This window comes from Phyllostomus hastatus, unplaced genomic scaffold (assembly GCF_019186645.2).
Source record: "Phyllostomus hastatus isolate PE091 unplaced genomic scaffold, TTU_PhHast_1.1 phas_scaffold_93, whole genome shotgun sequence".
Classification (NCBI taxonomy): domain Eukaryota; kingdom Metazoa; phylum Chordata; class Mammalia; order Chiroptera; family Phyllostomidae; genus Phyllostomus; species Phyllostomus hastatus.
In genome coordinates this window covers 3,977,434-3,996,888 of record NW_025334042.1, presented here as the reverse complement: position 1 = coordinate 3,996,888, position 19,455 = coordinate 3,977,434, and the positions used below count along the sequence as shown (strand labels likewise).

Below are 19,455 nucleotides of genomic sequence, written 5' to 3'. Positions count from 1 at the left end.
GGACACAAACATCTCCAAACCCCAACATCAAGACAATGTTACCCTGTGATTGTAGTAAAGTAAGGCAGGGTGGAAAGCAAGATTGGTTTATAATTTTGTCTAAGAGACAAAAACAAGGTCAATATGCTAAAACATTAATGAAATTGTTTGGTGTCACTGATACTGGCCAGTCAGCTTTCTGAGGTAATCCAATCATTTGTGCTGAACAGACTAAAAGAGTGGGCACAAAATGAATTTCTACGTGAAGACCATACTATGCATGTAGTCTAATAAGAGAAGGCCACTACCATTTAGTCCTACTTGATAGATTTGATTCTTAATGAACTATGTAGTCAATTAGATTTCTCATCAAAGGAAAGAGTGTTAAGTTGTCTTGGCACATATTTTTAAATTCAAAATAGTTTGAGTTTTTAGAAGTACTTTTAGTGGGTTAAAACACAATTGGGTTCTATGTCTGAAACTAACTCGCCTCTTCTTACAATTGTTAGGAATTAACTGAAAGAGTTATTAAACAAAATGTAACTATCAATTATTTGTTAACCCAGGCAAACAAAGTTTATTTAAAATGTGAAATGAGCCACAAGAGTCCGATTGTTACTGGTAATGACGTTCTTCTTTCCTAATGAATTGACTGAATGCACACTTCAGAGGAGAGATGTGGGTACAGATGTCCACACTGAAAGTAGTGCCATGATAATAATTTGAGAGCTCAACAGCAGAATCTATGCCTAGCTTTATCTTTACATCTCTAGCAGCCAGCAGTGCCCAGTTGCTGGGTTTATATTATAGGTATATACGTTGTTTTAAGTCATTTTTCGCCATCATAAAATTGCGTTTTTACAACACAATATATGCTCCCCCCAAATCCATAATATTATGTCATGAACTCCCCGTAGATGAAACAGTATTTGAATATTTTGCTTGAAATGGACTTACTGGGTCTAAATTCACCTGCATTCCTTTATTCTATTACTACCCAGGTGGTGGTTTCCCTTTTCAGGGCTTGCAAGTGTCCTCAAAAGCAAGGACCTAACGTGGTAGACATCTCCAGTATTCTGAGCAGCACGACAAGCCCTCCGAGGACGAGCCTTGGCCGTCCCTCCGTGGGTTCGCCCCACGCGTTTGCCCTTGGCGACGCCCTTCACACGCTCACGTGAGCGAGGCGGTGTCTGCGGGAGGCCACTGCGCATGCACTCACTAGCGGAGCCAGCAGAGGTGGAGACTGGCGGGGCGCTGGCTGAGATCCGGGATCCTTGACTGTGGTCGGCTGGGCCTGGACGCCAGGGTAGCGCAAGCGGCAGTCCAGACGTGACCGCTCTCGGTCGCGCCAGCCTGGCTGCTGCGACGCGCCAGAGGTCGGCTTTCGCGTTCTGCCACTTCAGTCACGGGGGCGCGCAGGCCGGCGGCGGAACTCGCCCTCTCTGGGCCACGGATTGGCTGCTCCGGCTCTTCTCCTCCCCTTCCGGCTCTCAGTGCTGCACGAGGAGACCGCGGTCCGGGCCCCGGCGCTCTGAGTGGACGCACTTTTCATTAGCGGTTTGAGCACTCCTCTAGCGACAATTTCCAGAAATAGTTTGGGTTTATATTATTTTTTGATCGGTGGAAGATGTTGGCATTTATTTTCGCTTCCGCACAAGTGTTTTGTGGGCAACTTGAATGAATTTTTTTTTCTTTCGGAAATGCTATGCATTTTCTCCCCCAGGTGCTCATATCCTTATTTTCCATGACAGATCTTGACGAAAATCTATGCAAAAAATATATAAAGATGATAACTAATATAGTTATATTGAGTCTTATCATTTGCATTTCTTTAGCTTTCTGGATTATTTCTATGACTGCGAACACCTATTATGGTAAGAATGAGTGTCCTAAGTCCTTTTTTAATACACTAATCGGTAGAATTTATAATTGTACTATTGTGAAACAAAAACTTGTATTCTTTGAATGGTAATGAATTGTGTTCGCTTAACTTCTGCAGCCTGTATTTAATTTACCAGAAAATATAAACAGTGCTTTGAACGTTGTAAACCCTTTACTAAATGCTACTTGTTAAAATATTGGTTATATATTGGTTATATATATAAACACCTATTTCAAAGTCTTTTTATGTATTAAGTAATTATTACATGTATCTTGATGAGAACTGAAGCAGAGTTTCATGAAGCTATTGCAGTGACGCTACGCTTTCAATAAGAATATCCGTAACATAATTTATCAGTTTCATTTGCCCTGTAAAAATAAAAGATGATATAATGCTTGTATTTGGAGATGTAGAGAATTTGCTGTTCAGTCACTTTAAAAGAACAGACTTCTTTTAAAATCTGAAGCCACTTTGCATAAATAGGAGGTACTCCAGCCTCAAATCTTTAAGGTTTTGAATCTGCTTTAGAGCATAAGTATGCCTTTACACAAACTCCCTTGGTTCACCTATAAAAACAAAACACTGTTAAGTTCAAGAGGAAAAGTGACAAGTAGATTGAGAAAGTGAACTCCTAAAGGATTGTATATTAAGTGATTGCCAGTTCAGACCTTAGTTCTTTTTCAGAGAGACACGTGAATAATCAGACAGGTGTTCTTCAGGACACAGAAGGTTTCAGAGCTGTTCTTTCATCATGAGTCACAGCAGGGGATGAGGGTTTGGGAAGAGAGACAATGGAGGAGAAGATGTTCCTTAATGCCAATATTAACTAAATAGAATAAAACAGGATTTGTATGTAAATTGCGGGTCTGCCTGGGGCCAGGCACCTGATGCAAATAAGTGAAGCTGTCCCAGGTCTTTGTATGTATTAAATACAAGGGAATAGTTTTCCCATTAAACATTTGACCCTCTTTGTCTCTCATTTTCTTATTTTTGATAGAAACATGGGCACAAGTAGTAGTTCACATTTTCCTTTATTGTAGACCCTCAACCTTGGTGTTGAGTTGGTCAGGAATGGCCGGGACTTCAAATAAGAAAACAGTGATCCCTCCGAAAGAGGCAGCCTCTCTTTACTTGTCAGTTCTGCCACGTGGCCGAAGTTTCGTTTTTAAAACAGAAGCCAAGAAACTGAATTTGTATATGAAATTCTACTAATCTTTAAACATTAACTCAAATTATTTATTTTTGGGGATTGATTGTTTTATCTTAAATTGTTTTAAAATGCTATGCTAGCCAAACAAAACATTTGTGGGCTGGATGGAATCTTTGGAAAAATCAGTTGCCAACTGTTGAATCCTGAGGTGTGTGACATGTGAAAATGTTACTTTAAAAAACAAATCTCTGAAAGGCAGAGAGAGGAATATTGGATGTTGTTATGAAAGAAGTTTGTTCTATGCTATTCTTGAGATTGAATACATGCCTCCTATCCAAAAAGAATTCATTACAAATCTGCAAATACATATGAAATACCCATTATTATAAATAATTGTAAATGGTTTTTAAAACTTGGACAGGACTTACTTGGTTATTGCGAGTAGGATTGTTTCTCTGAAAATACACAAGTCTCAACATAACTATTTTACTTTGTGACTTTAATTCAGTTTCCTTATTTATGACAGTGTTTTAATCCAGAATGCATTTGTCAGTATTTACAGCCAAGACTAACCTATGCAGGACTCACACAATTGATGTTCTACCTTTCTCATTTTTCAGGTAACTTGCAGCCTGTTTCCCCTTGGCGTTGGCTGTTTTCTGTTGTTGTTCCTGTTTTGATTGTATCTAATGGCCTTAAAAAGAAAAGTCTAGATCACAGTGGGGCTTTAGGAGGTATGTTTTGCTTTTGAGTGTTTAACTGTATAATGTGTTTGCTTATATAATTTAGACTTTTCTAAATTCTGATTATATGAGACTATAAATCACAGTTATATATTTTAGACAATGATAAAGTTATGCATTGCTGAGCATTCCTATTCTGTCAAATTTTCAAATAGTAACATACCCTTTCAGTGTAATGTACAAATTTAACTTTGTAATTTGTACCAAGTAAATTAATAGACTAGACTTTTGAGGACCTTGATTACTATGCTTCTTTAGTTGGATTCAATTATCTGCTAGCAGAAACATTGGAGTACTGTTCCTAGGTGTAATATAAAAGAGCCATTGGAAAAAATAGCTAACAGATGTATTGATATTTTTGTATGAATTTTATCTTAACCATATAATCAGTAAGTATTAGGAATTGTTATGTTTTATTTATTTTGTAAATGTTATATTGTACACACTATGTCAGGCACTGCTGAAAGCACTTTGGAAGTATTAACCCATTTATAACAAATAATTTAAACAATCTCTTCTTAAATATAGTAACAGAGATATGCTTTGCTAAAAATATCCTCAGGTAGCAACTGCCTTGCCTTGATTTTTATTATTCTTGTAGTTTATGCAAGAAAGCTTAAGTCCTTCTTGAAATTCTGTCTTCTTTGGCTTCCATGTTGTATATTAACCTGCTTCTTTTCTTATTTTTCTGATCTCCACTTTTGTTTTCTGCTACCATTTTCTTTTCTGCGTTCTAGCCCTTGGGCCTCTATTCATTGCCTCCCTAGCTTGATTTAGAATTAGGAGATAAGTATTTGAATCCTAGGGCTGCCACCTGCTACCTCTGTGAACTATGCCACGTTGCCTAAATCTTCAGAGCCTCACTGTTCTTTATCTTTCGTGAAGTAGGTCCTACGAGCTCACGGTAAGGCTCAAACAGGGTAGTATATGGGACGACACATCTTTTTAAACTATAAAGCATTGTGTAAACATTCACTGTTAGTAATTTATTATCTACTTTCAACCATATTATAAAGTCTCCAAAGACAGAGTATATCTTATGCTCCTGGGTCCCATGCTTCTTTGAATAGTGTTACACACGTAATAGGTGCTTAGGAAACACATGTAGATGACTTTAAAACCTCTGTTCTTTTCTTAATTATTTCAGTCTATGTAATGTCGGTATCTTTTTTTGTTTGTAGTTCTTTTTTCCCTTAAGAACAAAAACTTATAATGCTGACTTAAAGTATAATATAGTACTTGGGAATACCGTTATGGGGTATGACTATAAGTCACTTAAACTTTCAGTGTTGTGATTTCCCTATCTGTAAAATAAGAGGGATTAGTAGTGCTTTTAGCATTGACTTATCATGGAGAGTTACCCATGCAAAATGTTTAGTGTAGTACCTAGCGTGCACAATAAGTATTTTACAAATGTAAGTTATTATTGTTTTTTTTTCATTACTGCTATTCATAATCTTAGGAATTTTACTAAGGTTTGTCATATTATGCCTTTAGCATGCGTAGGATTGAGACAAGTTTCAAAGCATCACAGGATCTGGGTATTTGGAGTCCTCATTGACATAGGAACACATAGCTCAGTGTTGATGGAAGGGGGAAGGGGAGGGGTTGAGGCAGTGCTCCAGGTAGACACTGAAGTGGAGGGCTCTGGCCTCCCCAAGAGAGTATCTCCAGAATAAGGAGTGAATCATATGAAAGGATATGTGGGAAAATGCTTGTAAACTGTTGTATAAAGCACTGTGCAGGCAATTCGCTCCAGAGAAATATTGCTTAATCTACTTAGCCATTGTGTTCCTTTGGACATGTCAGTGTAGACAGTTTGTCATCAGGCTTTTGATTTGACAACTTTAAATTTAATTTCACTTGCAAGACTATTAGGCTTAGTGATTTACCATTCTTTCATCCAGTCAATCAACAAATATTTAGTGAGGGTTGCCTGTAAGCCAGGCACTGTTCTGGGCAGTTACAATTTCTCAGTGAACAAAATGGATAAAAATTCCACTGTCAGATTACATTTATAGTCAGGGGAGACAGATGATAAATAAGATGGGTTTGAGGCATGAAATCCCCCAGAAGAAGATGCTGTAAGTACAGGACAAATGGAGTGTTGACAGGAAAGGCCGGTGGTTGTGCTCCCTATGGTCTCACAAGGGTGGCCTTCACCTGTTTTTAGTCAGGTCTGGTGTTCAGTTTTTCTGAAATGGAAACCTCATTCTGCCAGGTACCCACAGCTTATCAGAGCCAAGAAAACTGGTTTATACTGCTTATATCAGCCCCTTGTCACAAGAGACTGATATATGAGCCAGAATGTTACTTTATTAATCTGATAAGATACAGAACTCCCAGGCCAACTGGAATATAAACATTTCTGTTCAGGCATGCCGTATTCTTGTAGTCAGTCTATTTGAGAATTCAGATTATAGTTAGAAGGTTGCTTTGGTAAGAACGAAGTCTGAGAAACAGTAATGTAAGTCGCAGATCAAAGGGTCTTGTTCATTGTACCATGTTTGACAAGCCTGCCAACTTCTGGCTCTTGAGGTGCTCATGTTGTTAAACAAGAAACCTTTGCAGCCAAAAGGTTTTGTGAAAGAAAGGGGTTATGGAGCTATATGCTAGCCAGAAAAAAAGATCAGGTCCTTAGACATACAGTTTAAACCACCAGCAGCCTAGTCAAATGGAAAGACAAAAAATGTCTTTATCATATGAAATAGGGCCTTAGGAGCTTATTGGTGAAGGGAGCTGATGGGACTATTTTAAAGATGTTTGGAAAGAATTTACACTGGCTGTAGATAAGGGGGGAGGGATGAAGCAGGGGCAAAGTCTATAAGGAAGAAATATTTACTACTATTGATTGGTTGTGGGCAACAGTTAGGAAAGTTCATGCATAAGCAGGGCGTGGTGGCATATTAAGTTTGAACATTTCTTTTTGGCTTCCTGGAAGTTCATTCAAAGCTCCAACATACATTCAGGAATATGAGCAGACTTTTGTTAGTTTGACAACAGTCATTAACTGAATATGGTCTAGATGAATGTGTCTTCTTTAACTCCTTGGTTATCAGACTTCTATACAGTTTCATTCTGTCAGTTCTGTTTGTTTTTTTGTTTTTAAATTGTTGTTATCCTTCTTTTGGTAGTACGAGGAGGCACAGTGTGTCTACCTATGCCTCCATCTTGGCTGGAAGTCTGGATCCCTTTTTTTGTGACCAGTTGCTTACCTCTTATTGTTTTCAAGATTCTCTCTTTGTCTTCTCAAAAACAGAGGTCTTTGAAAAAAGTTTTATTATAGTGTGTTCAGCATTGTGGGTCTCTTTGAATTCATCTACTTGGAGTTTGTTGAGCTTCTTGCATGTTTATATTCATGTCTTTCATCAAACATGGAATGTTTTTAGCCAATACTTCTTCAAATAATTTCTCTGCCCCTTCTCCTTCTCTCTTCTCCTGGGATTTTCATATGTGTATATTGGTCCACTTAATGGTGTCCTAAGGTCCTGCAAGCCTTCTTCACTTTTCTTCAGTCTTCTTTATTTTGGTTTTTCTGATTCAATAATTTCCATTGTTCTATATTCAAGTGCACTGATTCTTTCTTCTGCCTGATCAAATGTGCCCTTGAGTCCCTGGTGAATTTTTAATGTTTATTATTGCAGTTTTCAGCTTTAGTATTTCCTTTGGTTTTTTGTTTAAGTTTTCTGTCTGTTTATATTTCACTATTGTGTATACATTGTTTTCCTGACTTCCACCTTGTCTTCCTTATTCTTTTGAGCATCTTTAAAAGAAAGTTGTTTTAAAGTCTTTGTTTAGTTGGCCCACCATCTAGCCTTTCTCAGTGTTAGTCTCTGTTCATTTTTTTCCCTTTGAATGGGCCATACTTTCCTGTTTCTTTGTGTGCTGTGTGATATTTTTGTTGAAGTTGAGTAAGTTGATAACTCTAGAAATCAGAATCTCCTTTGTCCCCATGGTTTGCTCCTTTTTTTGATATTGTTTTTTATTGTTATAGGCTGTCTCTGTGTCAAGGATCAGCTTGAGGCGTAAAACCTAAGGTCTTCTCAGTCTTTTTTAAGCCTACATCTTCCCCTAGATATACATGGTGACTCCCTCATTTCTTCCATAAATGTAGCTGTTTTTGAATGTCCTAGTCTTTTAAGTCATCATTTCTCTTCAGGATAATATGAGTTCTCATCATTGACTGAATGCCCTAGTCTTTAATGTCTGGCTCCAAAAAGGAGGAAATACAGAAAAATGAAGGGAAGTTGGGGAGCAGCTGTTTCAATCCTCTGAAAGTTGCCCTGGTCAGACAGGGAGGGGCTTGAAGTAATGTGAGACAGAGTGCAACAATGGCTTCCAGCGCTGTGTCTGGACTTCTGTGATCAGAAGTAGCAATCAGCGATCAGAACACAAATCCTGATGTTTGCAAAACAAGGTCCTTATTACCCACCTGACTCTCACAGGCTGTCTTCAGCTTGTTCCTGCAACTCCTGCACTGCCTGCCACATTACTAAGGGTGGTAGATGGGGATTTACTACCTAGCTAAGAGCTGAAATTAATAAAAATTAAATTCAGTTTCCCTTCCAAACCTTCCCCTGAATGTTAAAAGCCTTTGACAGACTCTAGGGTTCCAAAATAGTTTTATCAGACATATTCTTCCAGTTCATTTGTTGTCTGGGTGGGAGCACAGATTCCTGGTGCTTCCTACTCCTCCATCTTCCAGGAATCGTCTCTCCAATTCATTTTTATAGGATTAAATTACCACTGTAATAATAGAAATGAGAGTACTTTGCTACCTTGACACTAATTTTTACTCACTATAACACCTTCATATTTTGTAACAAAAGGCCTTTAAGGAATTTCTGCATGATTTAAAAAGCTAATTTCAACATATGTTTGCACTTTTCTTACAGAATTACCTATGGAGAGGCTTTATAATTTTTTACTTAAACAAATCATAGCAAGTTCTTTTAAGTTTCAAGCATATTTGATTTAGCAATTGATGTCAGAGCCTCTTTCCATATTGCTGTGATAGCAGGATAACACATCTTTCCTTTTTTCCCTCTTCTGTGTCATGAAATGTAAGCTTCCCTTTTGTTTGTTTTCCTGATTGAACTATAAATTTTAGAAGCCTTCCTGGATATTGGACACTCATGGGAAAATGAAGAATAAACCCTTTCTTCTTTGGCCAAACAAAAGAAGCAAAGAGAAAAGTCTCAAAATCTAAAATCACATTCACAGAATATATTCCATTATTCCATTTTTGGTTCCACAGGCAATCCAGAATTGTTTTCATAGGTTTAAGCAGGGAAACTTAGCTAAGAAATACACTATCTTCTTACACAGTTTCTGAGGCTCAACACAAAAGTATGTGAAAATTCTTGGAAAAGCATTTAAAAAAGCTTATATTTTGGAAAACAAATACCAGGCTGTGGGGGGAAATGTGAAAAATAACCTGAAAGATATTGTAGTCTTACCTCCTCTGAGAGATTTACAGTTAATTTGAAAATTTTTCAGACTAGCCATCTATCTAAATAGTATATGTAACACATATTACTTAATAATAATAAAATCATATTGTGTTCTGTAACTCCACTATACAAAGTGTTTCTAAAATAATATCTTACATTTATATAGCATAGTTTGTTTGAAAGGAGATCAAAATATGGTAAGAAATACATCTCAATCAAAATGACATTCACTTTACTGTTTGGTAATATCTTAGTAAAAATGGAAAGTATTGGAAGTGTACATTTCAGGTTATAACATGAAAATAACTGAAAAAATCCATTTTTTACAGTATTAATGTATGAACTAAGTATAATTCTATGTGTATATGTGTTTCTTTCAGGGCTGGTAGTTGGATTTATCCTAACCATTGCAAATTTCAGCTTTTTTACTTCTTTGCTGATGTTTTTCCTTTCTTCTTCAAAACTCACTAAATGGAAAGGAGAAACAAAGAAGCGTCTAGATTCAGAATATAAAGAAGGTAAATGAATTATGTTTGACATTATTTTAAAACGTAACTTTGTTTCACTCTTCTAAATTCAGAATATAAAGAAGGTAAATGAATTATGTTTGACATTGTTTTAAAACATAACTGTTTCACTCTAACATACAAGCTTTTAATCAAAACACGTTTAGACTATTGAAACAGATAAATTTGATATGAGAATTACTTTAAGTAGCAGCCTGATTTAGTTTATTATTACTTCACCACAATAACAGCAACATTTTAGAAGCACTAAAGTTTTTCCATTATTCTAAAACAATATAGAATGTGGGCAAAGATGTGATCCCACTTTTAGTTGTTTTAAAGTCTTTCATCATTTTTAATTTCTTAACATTAAAATATATAAGTTCCTAAAGCAGCATAATTTTCCCTCTGACATAAAAACATTTCTTGTCCTCTTTTTCTACTTGTTCACTTCTAGGAGGGCAGAGGAATTGGGTTCAGGTGTTCTGTAATGGAGCTGTACCCACAGAGCTGGCCCTACTGTACATGATAGAAAATGGCCCCGGGGAAATCCCAATCGATTTTTCCAAGCAGTACACTGCTTCTTGGATGTGTTTGTCTCTCTTGGCTGCACTGGCCTGCTCTGCAGGAGACACATGGGCTTCAGAAGTTGGCACCGTTCTCAGTAAAAGCTCACCAAGGCTAATAACAACATGGGAGAAAGTTCCCGTGGGTGAGTCTTGAAGTTTCTTTTTTAAAAAATGAACAAAAATACCTTGATTTATTGTATTTTTTATTTAAGAGCCTTTCGAAAAACTGCTACTCTCCTTAATTGGAAAAGTGCTGTAGGATTAAATGGGTGATAATAATAAATAATATTTGGAGGAAATGTTAGCAAACCTCAGATAAACAATACAGAAACACAAAGATTGAGTCACAGACATATCACTAGGAAAGGAAAAGGAAGGGAACAATAGATTATTCTTGTGGATGTATTATACAGTTAGTGCTTTAACATGTATCTTTTCCCATTACCATTATTGTCCACAATTTCTTTTTTGTCTTTGTCATTGCCTCTTCCTCCCCTTTCTCTTCTTTCCTACTCTTCTTTTCCTCCTATGTCTTCCTTTTTTTCTCCTCCTTCTTTTCTCCTTTTTTTCTTCTTCCTTATCATCATATCATGAACAACTAACATAATTGAGTACCTACTATGTGCAAGGCACTGTTCTACATGGATTACCAGTAAGTACTATTAATAACTGTGTGGGTGGGTTCTTTTATTTCTATCTTACAAACAAGGAAACCAAGGCGTAGAGAAGTTAGGTAACTTCACTACAGTCACAAAGCTTGGAAATGGCAGAACTAAGATTCAAGCCAGGCAGTGTGGCTCCACTGAACCATTATACCTTACTGCTTAGAATGTCAGCACTTGAGGAGAAATGACTGTTTTCTAAGTAGGCTATGTTCTCATGATATTTGGATTAAATAAAAGAGAACTCTTTTCTAAAATTACTCCTGATTGGATAAGTACCAACGTTTTTTGCTTTCCTTGCCACTATGTATTTGCTGATTGTTAACCAGATGATTTTACTCTTGTTTCTTCTTCAGGGACTAATGGAGGGGTTACCATAGTGGGCCTCACTTCGAGTCTCCTTGGTGGTACCTTTGTGGGCATTGCCTTCTTCCTCACACAGTTGGTTTTTGTTAATGATTTGGACATTTCTGCTCCCCAGTGGCCAATTATTGCATTTGGGGGTATAGCTGGATTACTAGGATCAATTGTGGACTCATATTTAGGAGCTACAATGCAATATACAGGTAAGAACTTTACCTTATTATTGCAACTTACTAGTGTGTTAAAGAAATGGAAAAGAAAGTAAGATATAATAGTGAAAACAGTCCCAAAGACACCAGGAGTGAAAGACCAGGAAGTATTGGGCAAAGTCTCTTCTACAGTTTTGACTTTCTTATTCTTTCTTGTTAAGCTGATTGAAAGAGAATTAGTCCTGCAGAGAAATGAGTAGAAGCTGTGTAAGGAGGATATGATAGTACAGGAAACACATGGTTTTGCTAATGGGACTTCACCTAATCCCAGGAAAGCAGAATATCTGGGATCAAATCATTTTCATGCTCCCTCCTTCCAATTGGTGTCCAAGTCCATTTGAGAGAGAATTATTATACTAAGCTGACTAGACACATATCACCTACTTTCCTACTGTGACATCATGTTTGCTTCCTTCTTTACTGAGATTTTAGCACCACTTAAGATATATGGGAGAGTCAGTTTTCCCAAAAGTTTTCTGTGCTTTGCTTCTGAGGCTCTTGTGTCACGTCAGTGTACTGACATATTAGGTTAGGTGAATATTTGCTTCAAACTCTAATCAACTATGTTTTTTTCCTTTGATTCATATGATGAAGAGGCTGGGAGTCTGGAGAGTTCTCCTGAGTATAGTCCTCTCAATTCTGTTCATGCCCTAAGATAATCTACTTGCCCTTCTGCTCCCCTGCCCACCAGTCAAAATGTTTGTTCTCTCAATTTTGTTCGTCTCATCTTGATGCAGAGGAGGAATCATTCTGATTTTAATTTACACTAAAGACTCAATAATTCCACACATACAAACATGTTCTTTTAAAGAGCTTAAATTTTATTCTAAACTGAGCTCTAACTGGGAGAATTTCTGATCATATTAAGTGGGTTGACAAACAGTTGTGGTGGACCAGTTAATTCATTCAGTAAATCCAGGTGTGCCTCCTTTGTGCTGGCACCTTGCCGGGTCCTGGGTATCCATGACAGAGGCTGCTGACATGATCTCTGCGTTCAGGGGCCTCACAGGTTAGTCTTGGAAGGAAACCAGTGGATAGGCAGGGCCAGTCTGCCAGCTTCATGTCATCTCTGCTTTACATATTCCCTCTTCTACTTCTGAATGAATTCTAGCAGTGTTGAAAGAACAGTATTGAGGGGTACTGAAACCTATTTATTCAAAGAGGCCTTTTGTATTCAAGGGTTCCATGTCTCTCACCATGTAGATTATCCACTAAAGTCATTTTATAAGTGGCTGAGAATTTTTCAAAGATTATTTCCTTTGAGGAGAAAAGCTACTTTTTTTTTTGTCAAGTCATTTGGATTTTGGACCTCACTTGGCTTTTCCACTCTAGGTTGGGATGAAAGCACTGGCATGGTGGTCAACAGCCCAGCGAAAGAGGTGAAGCACATAGCAGGGAAACCCATTCTTGATAACAATGCGGTGAATCTATTTTCTTCTGTCCTTATCGCCCTCCTGCTCCCAACAGCTGCTTGTGGATTTTGGCCCAGGGAGTGAACTTTATCTCATTAACAAAGGTTGAAACTGTGGTAAATTCAGCTAAATGTTCAAGTTTCATCCTAAGAAGAATAATTATAGTGGCCAAGAGAAAATGACAGCTCCTCCCATATTCCATTGTGGTGGAATTCTGCATTTTTCCTCTCACCTATTCACTTGTAACAGCCAACATGTTCTAGTGAAACACAGGACTACTTAGAACTTACCCATTCCTTTCTTCTGCTGAATGGAGCTTCTTGAGCAATGAAGTTATTCAATACAGTGCCCCTATGTATTGGTGTATATTGAACTGAAAGCTAACGTGTTGAACTGGATCCTATATGTAAACACAAATTTTGTTTGTTTATACTAGTGTGAGGAGCAAAAGTCATAAAATTTAAAAATGGTTCTCACCTGTGCTAGAGAAATGATACTGTGTCAGTTATCCAAATGTTATGTCCACTTTAAGTGGTTTAAACTGATGTGTGTGGAAGCCTGAGCAGGTATAATATCATGGACTTCTTCCATTACTTACCATTTACAATTGTGTTAGTAATAAAAAAAAAAAAGTAAATGCTTTTCTCATTTGACCATTAGAATGCATGGAAAAAATTATTTCTAAGTAAAAGCAAGAGAGTTCCATCTTGTATCTAAAAATGTGCACCTTATATATTTTAGTTGACCTCTGAGCTGAAATTATCTCAAATTGATTATTCTTTCTTTAATGTATTTTCTAGCTGTCTTTCAAATGTATATAGGAATATGCTTTACATTGGCATATTGAAACAGAATCACTGGAAAATTATTGTAATAATTTTTTATTTGCTAATCTAGAATTTACTGGAAGATGTTCTGATTTCCTATGATACACCTTTTAAGTTGTGCTCGCTTTTATATTACAGCCTCAATTAAAGTGAATTCTACTTTTCAGTTTTATTCTTCACTATGATTAACCATGTTCTAAAGGAGTTTTGCAACCAAACAACCCCTTGGGTCCTAATGCTCACTGTCCATAGGCAAAGACTCTGGAGACAGAGTTGACTGTAAAGGAAGAAGGAATTTTTATTTAAAATACGCACAGCGGGTTTCTGGATGGGGCCTCCTCCCCGTTGGGGGAGTGTGACCACCCTGGTGGTTTCCCATAGCTTCCTGCATGGGGGAGGGGCGTGGGGCTTGCTGCCCAGCCACCTCCCAGGACCCACTGGTCCAAGCCCCCTTGCCTCCTTTCTTACAGCCTAGTGCCCACAGCCCTTCTGATCAGGCTTGGAGCAGTCAGGGAGGGGCATGGGGCCTGTCCCCTGGCTGTACTGGGGACATACCCAACAGGCACGCACTGGTGTGGGCGACTGGCAGGAGACAGCCACCATGGCTTCCCATCTGGGGGAGGGAATATGAGGCTTCCAGCCAACCACGCTCCCTGAGCTCCCGGCCCAAGCATCCCCTCAGCCCTCTTACTGGAACCTGCTGTTCTCCCATCCACGAAGGCCATGGAGCACTGGGGAATGGGTATGGGGAATCCTGGCAAGACCCACCACTCAGAACTTCAGTCCCCAGCCACATACCCACCAGCCAGGGGATGGGGGAGCAAAAACATGCATTTTCCATGCGTTCCACTCTTTAAAACTGCCTTTGTAATCCCCCAGCGCAGTGGAAATAGGTGGGATGGTATGTCCTTCCCATCTGATTACCCTCCCAGCTTTTGGCACCAGCCCCTATGCGCCTCATTTTGCTGTTTCATATGCGGGTCATCCCTGTTGCCATGTTAACGCATGCATGCGCTGTCTTTGGAGCATCTCCACCCATCCTCATTTCTGGGGATTGTCTCCCATTACAATTTGATATGGTGTGGATTGTTTTGCTAAAAATATTTAAAATAACCCTTTCTTATGTGATTTCAATTCCTTTCATTTCCTGAGGAGAAAGGCTGTTTTCTAAATAGACTATCACAATGAGGAAAAACTATTACTTAGCCACCAAATCCCAGGTGAATTGTACATGCTTTAAAGATGTAAACACAATTATGCAGCTTAATTATTTAATCTCCTAATGAGGTATTTGTTACTTTAACTCCAAATGGTCCTGAACATTTTAAAAATATATAGGTCTTCAATGTATGATTGTTAAATTGTTTGACTCTAAGCATGTTTTTTTAAGAGTCAAAGAAAGTGATAATCAGGAACATATTTATAGAGGAGAATTAAAATTAAGAACTAGTTTGACTACCTGAATTTCTGATGACTGTAATGGTTCCAATATTTCTTAATTGTGTGATTCAGTATCAATGATTTTGGAACTAATGAGTCAGGAAATAATTGTAGGAATGAGGTGAGGCCATGTTGGCAGGGCAAGGCTCTTGAAATTATTGTCCCTGCTAAGACTAGACACGTTAATTCTCTTTCATTGATCATAACTGTCCCTCTCAAAATTTACTTACACATGTGACAGCTCTTTTTATGTCTGGGTTTTTAAAATTAATGTTTAATTACTTAAGCAATACACTGAATTTATTCTTTTAAAAAATTAGAACATTAAAGATAGTTAAAATATCTTTTGCCTCACTACCCGCTCAACAAACCTAAGCCCCCTCCCATCTTTCCAAGGTAACTACTGCTGGAAATTTGAATCTTTTTTACAAAGTAATTATTGTAGGTATATTTTGACACATATTCTTGTGAATCAGTGAAATTTTGTCTAATTAATACTATCATTTTGCTGCTTCAAATTGGATGCTTATCTCCAAGAAAAATCTACTTTAAAAAAGATTAAAAGATGTATACCAAAATATTTCATGTATTATCTGATAAGATTACACATGATTTCTTTTAAAGATTCTATTTATTTATAGAGAGAGGGGAAGGGAGGTGGAGAGAGAAAAAGAGAAACATCAATTAGCCACCTCCTGCACGCCACCAACCGGGGACCTGGCCTGCAACCCAGGCATGTGCCCTGACCAAGGTAGGAACCAGCAACCCCTCAGTTTGCAGGACAACACCCAACCCACCAAGCCACACCAGGCAGGCCACGATTTTTATTTTTGTTAAGTAATTTTAAGTTATAGTATATGAATTATATTTCAATAAAGTTATTACAAAAATAAATATACAAAAATGATTACTTTCTAAAAAGTCTACAGTCAAATGTGTTTCTTCTATAAATCAAAAAATGCTTAAACAAAATCGTCTCTGAAAGTTATCCCTTTTCCCTATCTCTTCTCATCATTTTAAACAGTATTCCTTCTGTTTATAAACTACTTTATTAGTAATGAAGTAAGAGTGAGATGGTATTTTAGTATAATATAATGAAAACTAACAGTGGATACCCAAAGGAATCTTTTAATATCTTTGCTTTTGGAGTATTGCAAAAATTAATAAAAATATCACATATTTTCATACCTATGTAGTATATTTTGTTTCAAATTGAATTTATTTGCAATTTTTGAAATTCTTACCTTGTTTAGCTATTTGCATTTGTAACTATACATGGAAATACCTTATGGCATGGCAAAATTTTCAACACATCATCATAGAACTCTTAAATAAAGAACTTTAAGGAATCTAAGGAGTCTTCTCAGTCTATTGTCTTCACTTGAAGCTAAAAAATACATATACTGTCTCATATGAATCTACGAGAAAGCCAAACAATGTCAAAATATTTTCTAACACTCTTTAATACCTTCCTAACTTAGCATACACTGTTTTTTCTGCCTGAAATTTCTTCCCTTTCTTCTCCCTTATCCTTCAAAAACCAGCTCAGTGGCACTTCCTTTGAAAAGCTACTCAGGCTGAATTAGCTCTCCCCATGCACATTCTACCCTTTAACTCATGGTGAACATTTATTGAACAAATACCATCAGTGTATTAACCTTTTCCTTCAAACTACTGATCTCCCTATTGCTAAGAACTATCAAGTTTAGAAAGGGCTCTGAACATTTCTTTAGAACTGAGCATGGTTTTCAAATCCATTCATGGGGCCAGAAAAATATAGGGATTCTATGATGTCCTCTTGGTCTTGTCAAGCTACATTTTAAATAGTGATACCATATAGGATTAGTAGAGAATAAACTCATTAGAAATTGATGTTATGGATGCATATCCCCCACATTTCTGTTGTGATCATGTATGTAATGTTACATGTAATTACTCTGATACAATTTGAGACTAAAGTTATTTTATTTTATTTTATTTTATTTTATTTTATTTTATTTTATGTATTTTAGATGGGAAGAGAGGGAGAGGAGAGAAACATCAGTGTATGATTGCCTCTTGCACAACCCATACTGGGGACCTGGCCCACAACCCAGGCATGTGCCCTGACTGGGAATCAAACTTGTGACCCTTTGGTTCGCAGGCCAGCACTCAGTCCACTGAGCCACACCAGCCAGGGCCTAAAGTTGGTTTTGTAAAAGACTAATAAGATGTATTGAACAAGATTTCTTTCTCAATTTTTCCCCATAAAGTGATGCATTAGATTGTGTGCAAACACTGACCATTCACAAGTGTACTTCCTCAATGATTAGCAAGGAATTTCTCTCAGTTATACACCCTGGACTATGGCATACATAGCAATAGATTTTGAAATAACCTTTTGTCCCTTGATTTTTAAGGTAAGATATTCATTACATAAAATTTAGAAAACAAGAAAAAGGTGTAGAAGAGGAAAAAGATTTATAATCTTACTACTCAGAGACAAGCACAGTAAATATTTCTTTGCCAAACAACCGGTGGGGTCCTACCTTGTCATTAACAGGCAAAAACTGGAGGCAGAGTTTGGTGTAAAGGAAAGGAATCTTTTATTCAAAGTCTATACAGTTTGAAATAATGACAGGTTTCTGCCTCAAAGCTCTTTATTCTAAGACACCCAAAGAAAATCACCCTGCCACCCTCTGCTAGCTCAGTTCAAGGTTGTTCCAGGAACCTCTTCTCCCACCCAAAAGTATCATCCTTTATGAACTATAGGTGGCATAGCTGGTTTCCAGTTGCTGTCTGGCTTTAGGCATCTTTCAGACCCCATGCTCCAGGCATCCAGCTCCTGGTGTGCTGTCTTCTTCCTCTGGGTGCTGCCCTTCAGTGCATCCCATGCAGAACAGTTCACTTGCTGCTGTGGCTTTCCATAGGGGGCGGGGGATGGAGGGTGGCTTGGCTTGTCTCCTGGCCACAAGGCGTCCATGGTTCCCAATTTCTAGCGTCTTCCCTTTTAACACCTGTCTTCTTGCTGTGCTGTCTCCAAAATGGGCAACAACCATCCCCGAAGCCTGCCTGGTCTGGAGCAGGCAGTGCAGTAGCGGCACACAGGCTGGTACTGGGGGCGTGGGTGGCCTGTGGGCAGTGGTGGCAGCTTCCTCTGCAGGGTAGAGGCCCCAGGAACATTCCTGGACCACATGGTACCCGAGGCCAAGGCACAGGAACTCCACCCGCTCCAGCCAGGAAAAAGGGGAGATCCAAACAGTTCCACACGCTCCTATTTAAAGGCTTCCCCCAGAATCTCGGCATGGCTGGCATGGGTGCTCTTGGTTGCCAGGGTGACATACACTCATTACGTGGCCACAGTGCAGCTACTGCTCTTGCATCGTCCTTGTGCTTCCCAACCCATCCTCCGTTTCTGGGGCAGGGATCCCCTCCCCTTACATTTTAGTAAATGTCTTTTTTCCATCTTTTGTCTGAATGTGTGTTTTTTGTTTGTTTTTGTTTTACATAATTGGGATTGTCTACCATTGGGGTTCTTGGGTTCCACAAGATAGAACTCAAGAGAACCCCAAAGAAATTCCCAGACAGATTTTATCTAGCTTATTCTAGGGCACAAGGGAGGCAGCACAAAGGAAGGGAAGGTCCTCTGAACTGGTTCAGGGGCTCGTTCTGCTTAGCTTGCTTTTATAAGCTGGGGACAAGGCAGGCTTGTGAAGGCCTGGGGTGAAGAATTTTACATATTGGGAGGGGTTACTTCCTCTTCTCCTTGGGTTGCTTGGTAACTATCTCAGCACCTACACTGTGGGGACAAGATGGCCCTGTTGCTCAGTATGATCTCCACTTTAGAAAGGTGATATACTCTAGTAGCCACACCTTGCTGAAGTGCTCATGCAGATCAGTAGTTTGAACATCTGCAAGGACTCAGGCAGTTAGAAGAGGGATAAAATCAGCCCTGCTGTTTTTGAGTATGGAGCAGAGGGTTTTTTAAAAATAAGGAACACTTCCGAGTTTAAATGTCATTCTTGCACAGGGGCTCTGTATAGATCCAATTTTTGTATGTGTGCTGCCAAAACAAGCACAATAGTGACATCCTTGTGATCAACTTAACCCCTGTGTTCCATCTGTCCATTGGGCATCCTTGGGGTCCCAGGCCTAGGTCCTTATGCTGTCTCAGGATCACACTATATTTACAATGTTACACTCTGGTGTCATCACTTAACCCTATGGTGTATATGTTTTCTCTCGATATTTAAAATTACTTGAATATATTTGTAATGTCTA

The 19,455-nt window shown here is 38.3% G+C and overlaps 1 protein-coding gene and 1 pseudogene across 2 annotated transcripts; one reads left to right on the top strand and one right to left on the bottom strand.

The window, feature by feature from the left end:
- The first annotated feature begins 1,204 nt into the window (after positions 1-1,204).
- On the top strand, positions 1,205-13,921 carry TMEM19 (transmembrane protein 19). Of its 2 annotated transcripts, XM_045829249.1 has the most exons (7): positions 1,205-1,702; positions 1,815-1,853; positions 3,632-3,745; positions 9,588-9,725; positions 10,171-10,425; positions 11,301-11,510; positions 12,849-13,921. In XM_045829249.1, the coding sequence occupies exons 1-7, from the start codon at positions 1,657-1,659 to the stop codon at positions 13,010-13,012; spliced, it is 966 nt and encodes a 321-aa protein (XP_045685205.1). In that variant the 5' UTR covers positions 1,205-1,656; the 3' UTR covers positions 13,013-13,921. The 2 variants fall into 2 exon arrangements, with proteins under 2 accessions (XP_045685205.1, XP_045685204.1); XM_045829248.1 differs by having other exon boundaries at positions 1,207-1,853.
- Positions 13,922-19,160: 5,239 nt separating this feature from the next.
- On the bottom strand, positions 19,161-19,253 carry LOC123813128 (annotated as a pseudogene).
- Between the last annotated feature and the right edge of the window lie 202 nt (positions 19,254-19,455).

Excerpts from the sequence above, each read along its gene's own strand:
- TMEM19 (XM_045829248.1), top strand. The coding sequence starts at position 1,685 with ATGCATTTTCTCCCCCAGGTGCTCATATCCTTATTTTCCATGACAGAT. Across the intron at positions 1,854-3,631 it reads GACTGCGAACACCTATTATG|GTAACTTGCAGCCTGTTTCC; the intron begins GTAAGAATGAGT and ends CTCATTTTTCAG. Across the intron at positions 9,726-10,170 it reads AGATTCAGAATATAAAGAAG|GAGGGCAGAGGAATTGGGTT; the intron begins GTAAATGAATTA and ends GTTCACTTCTAG.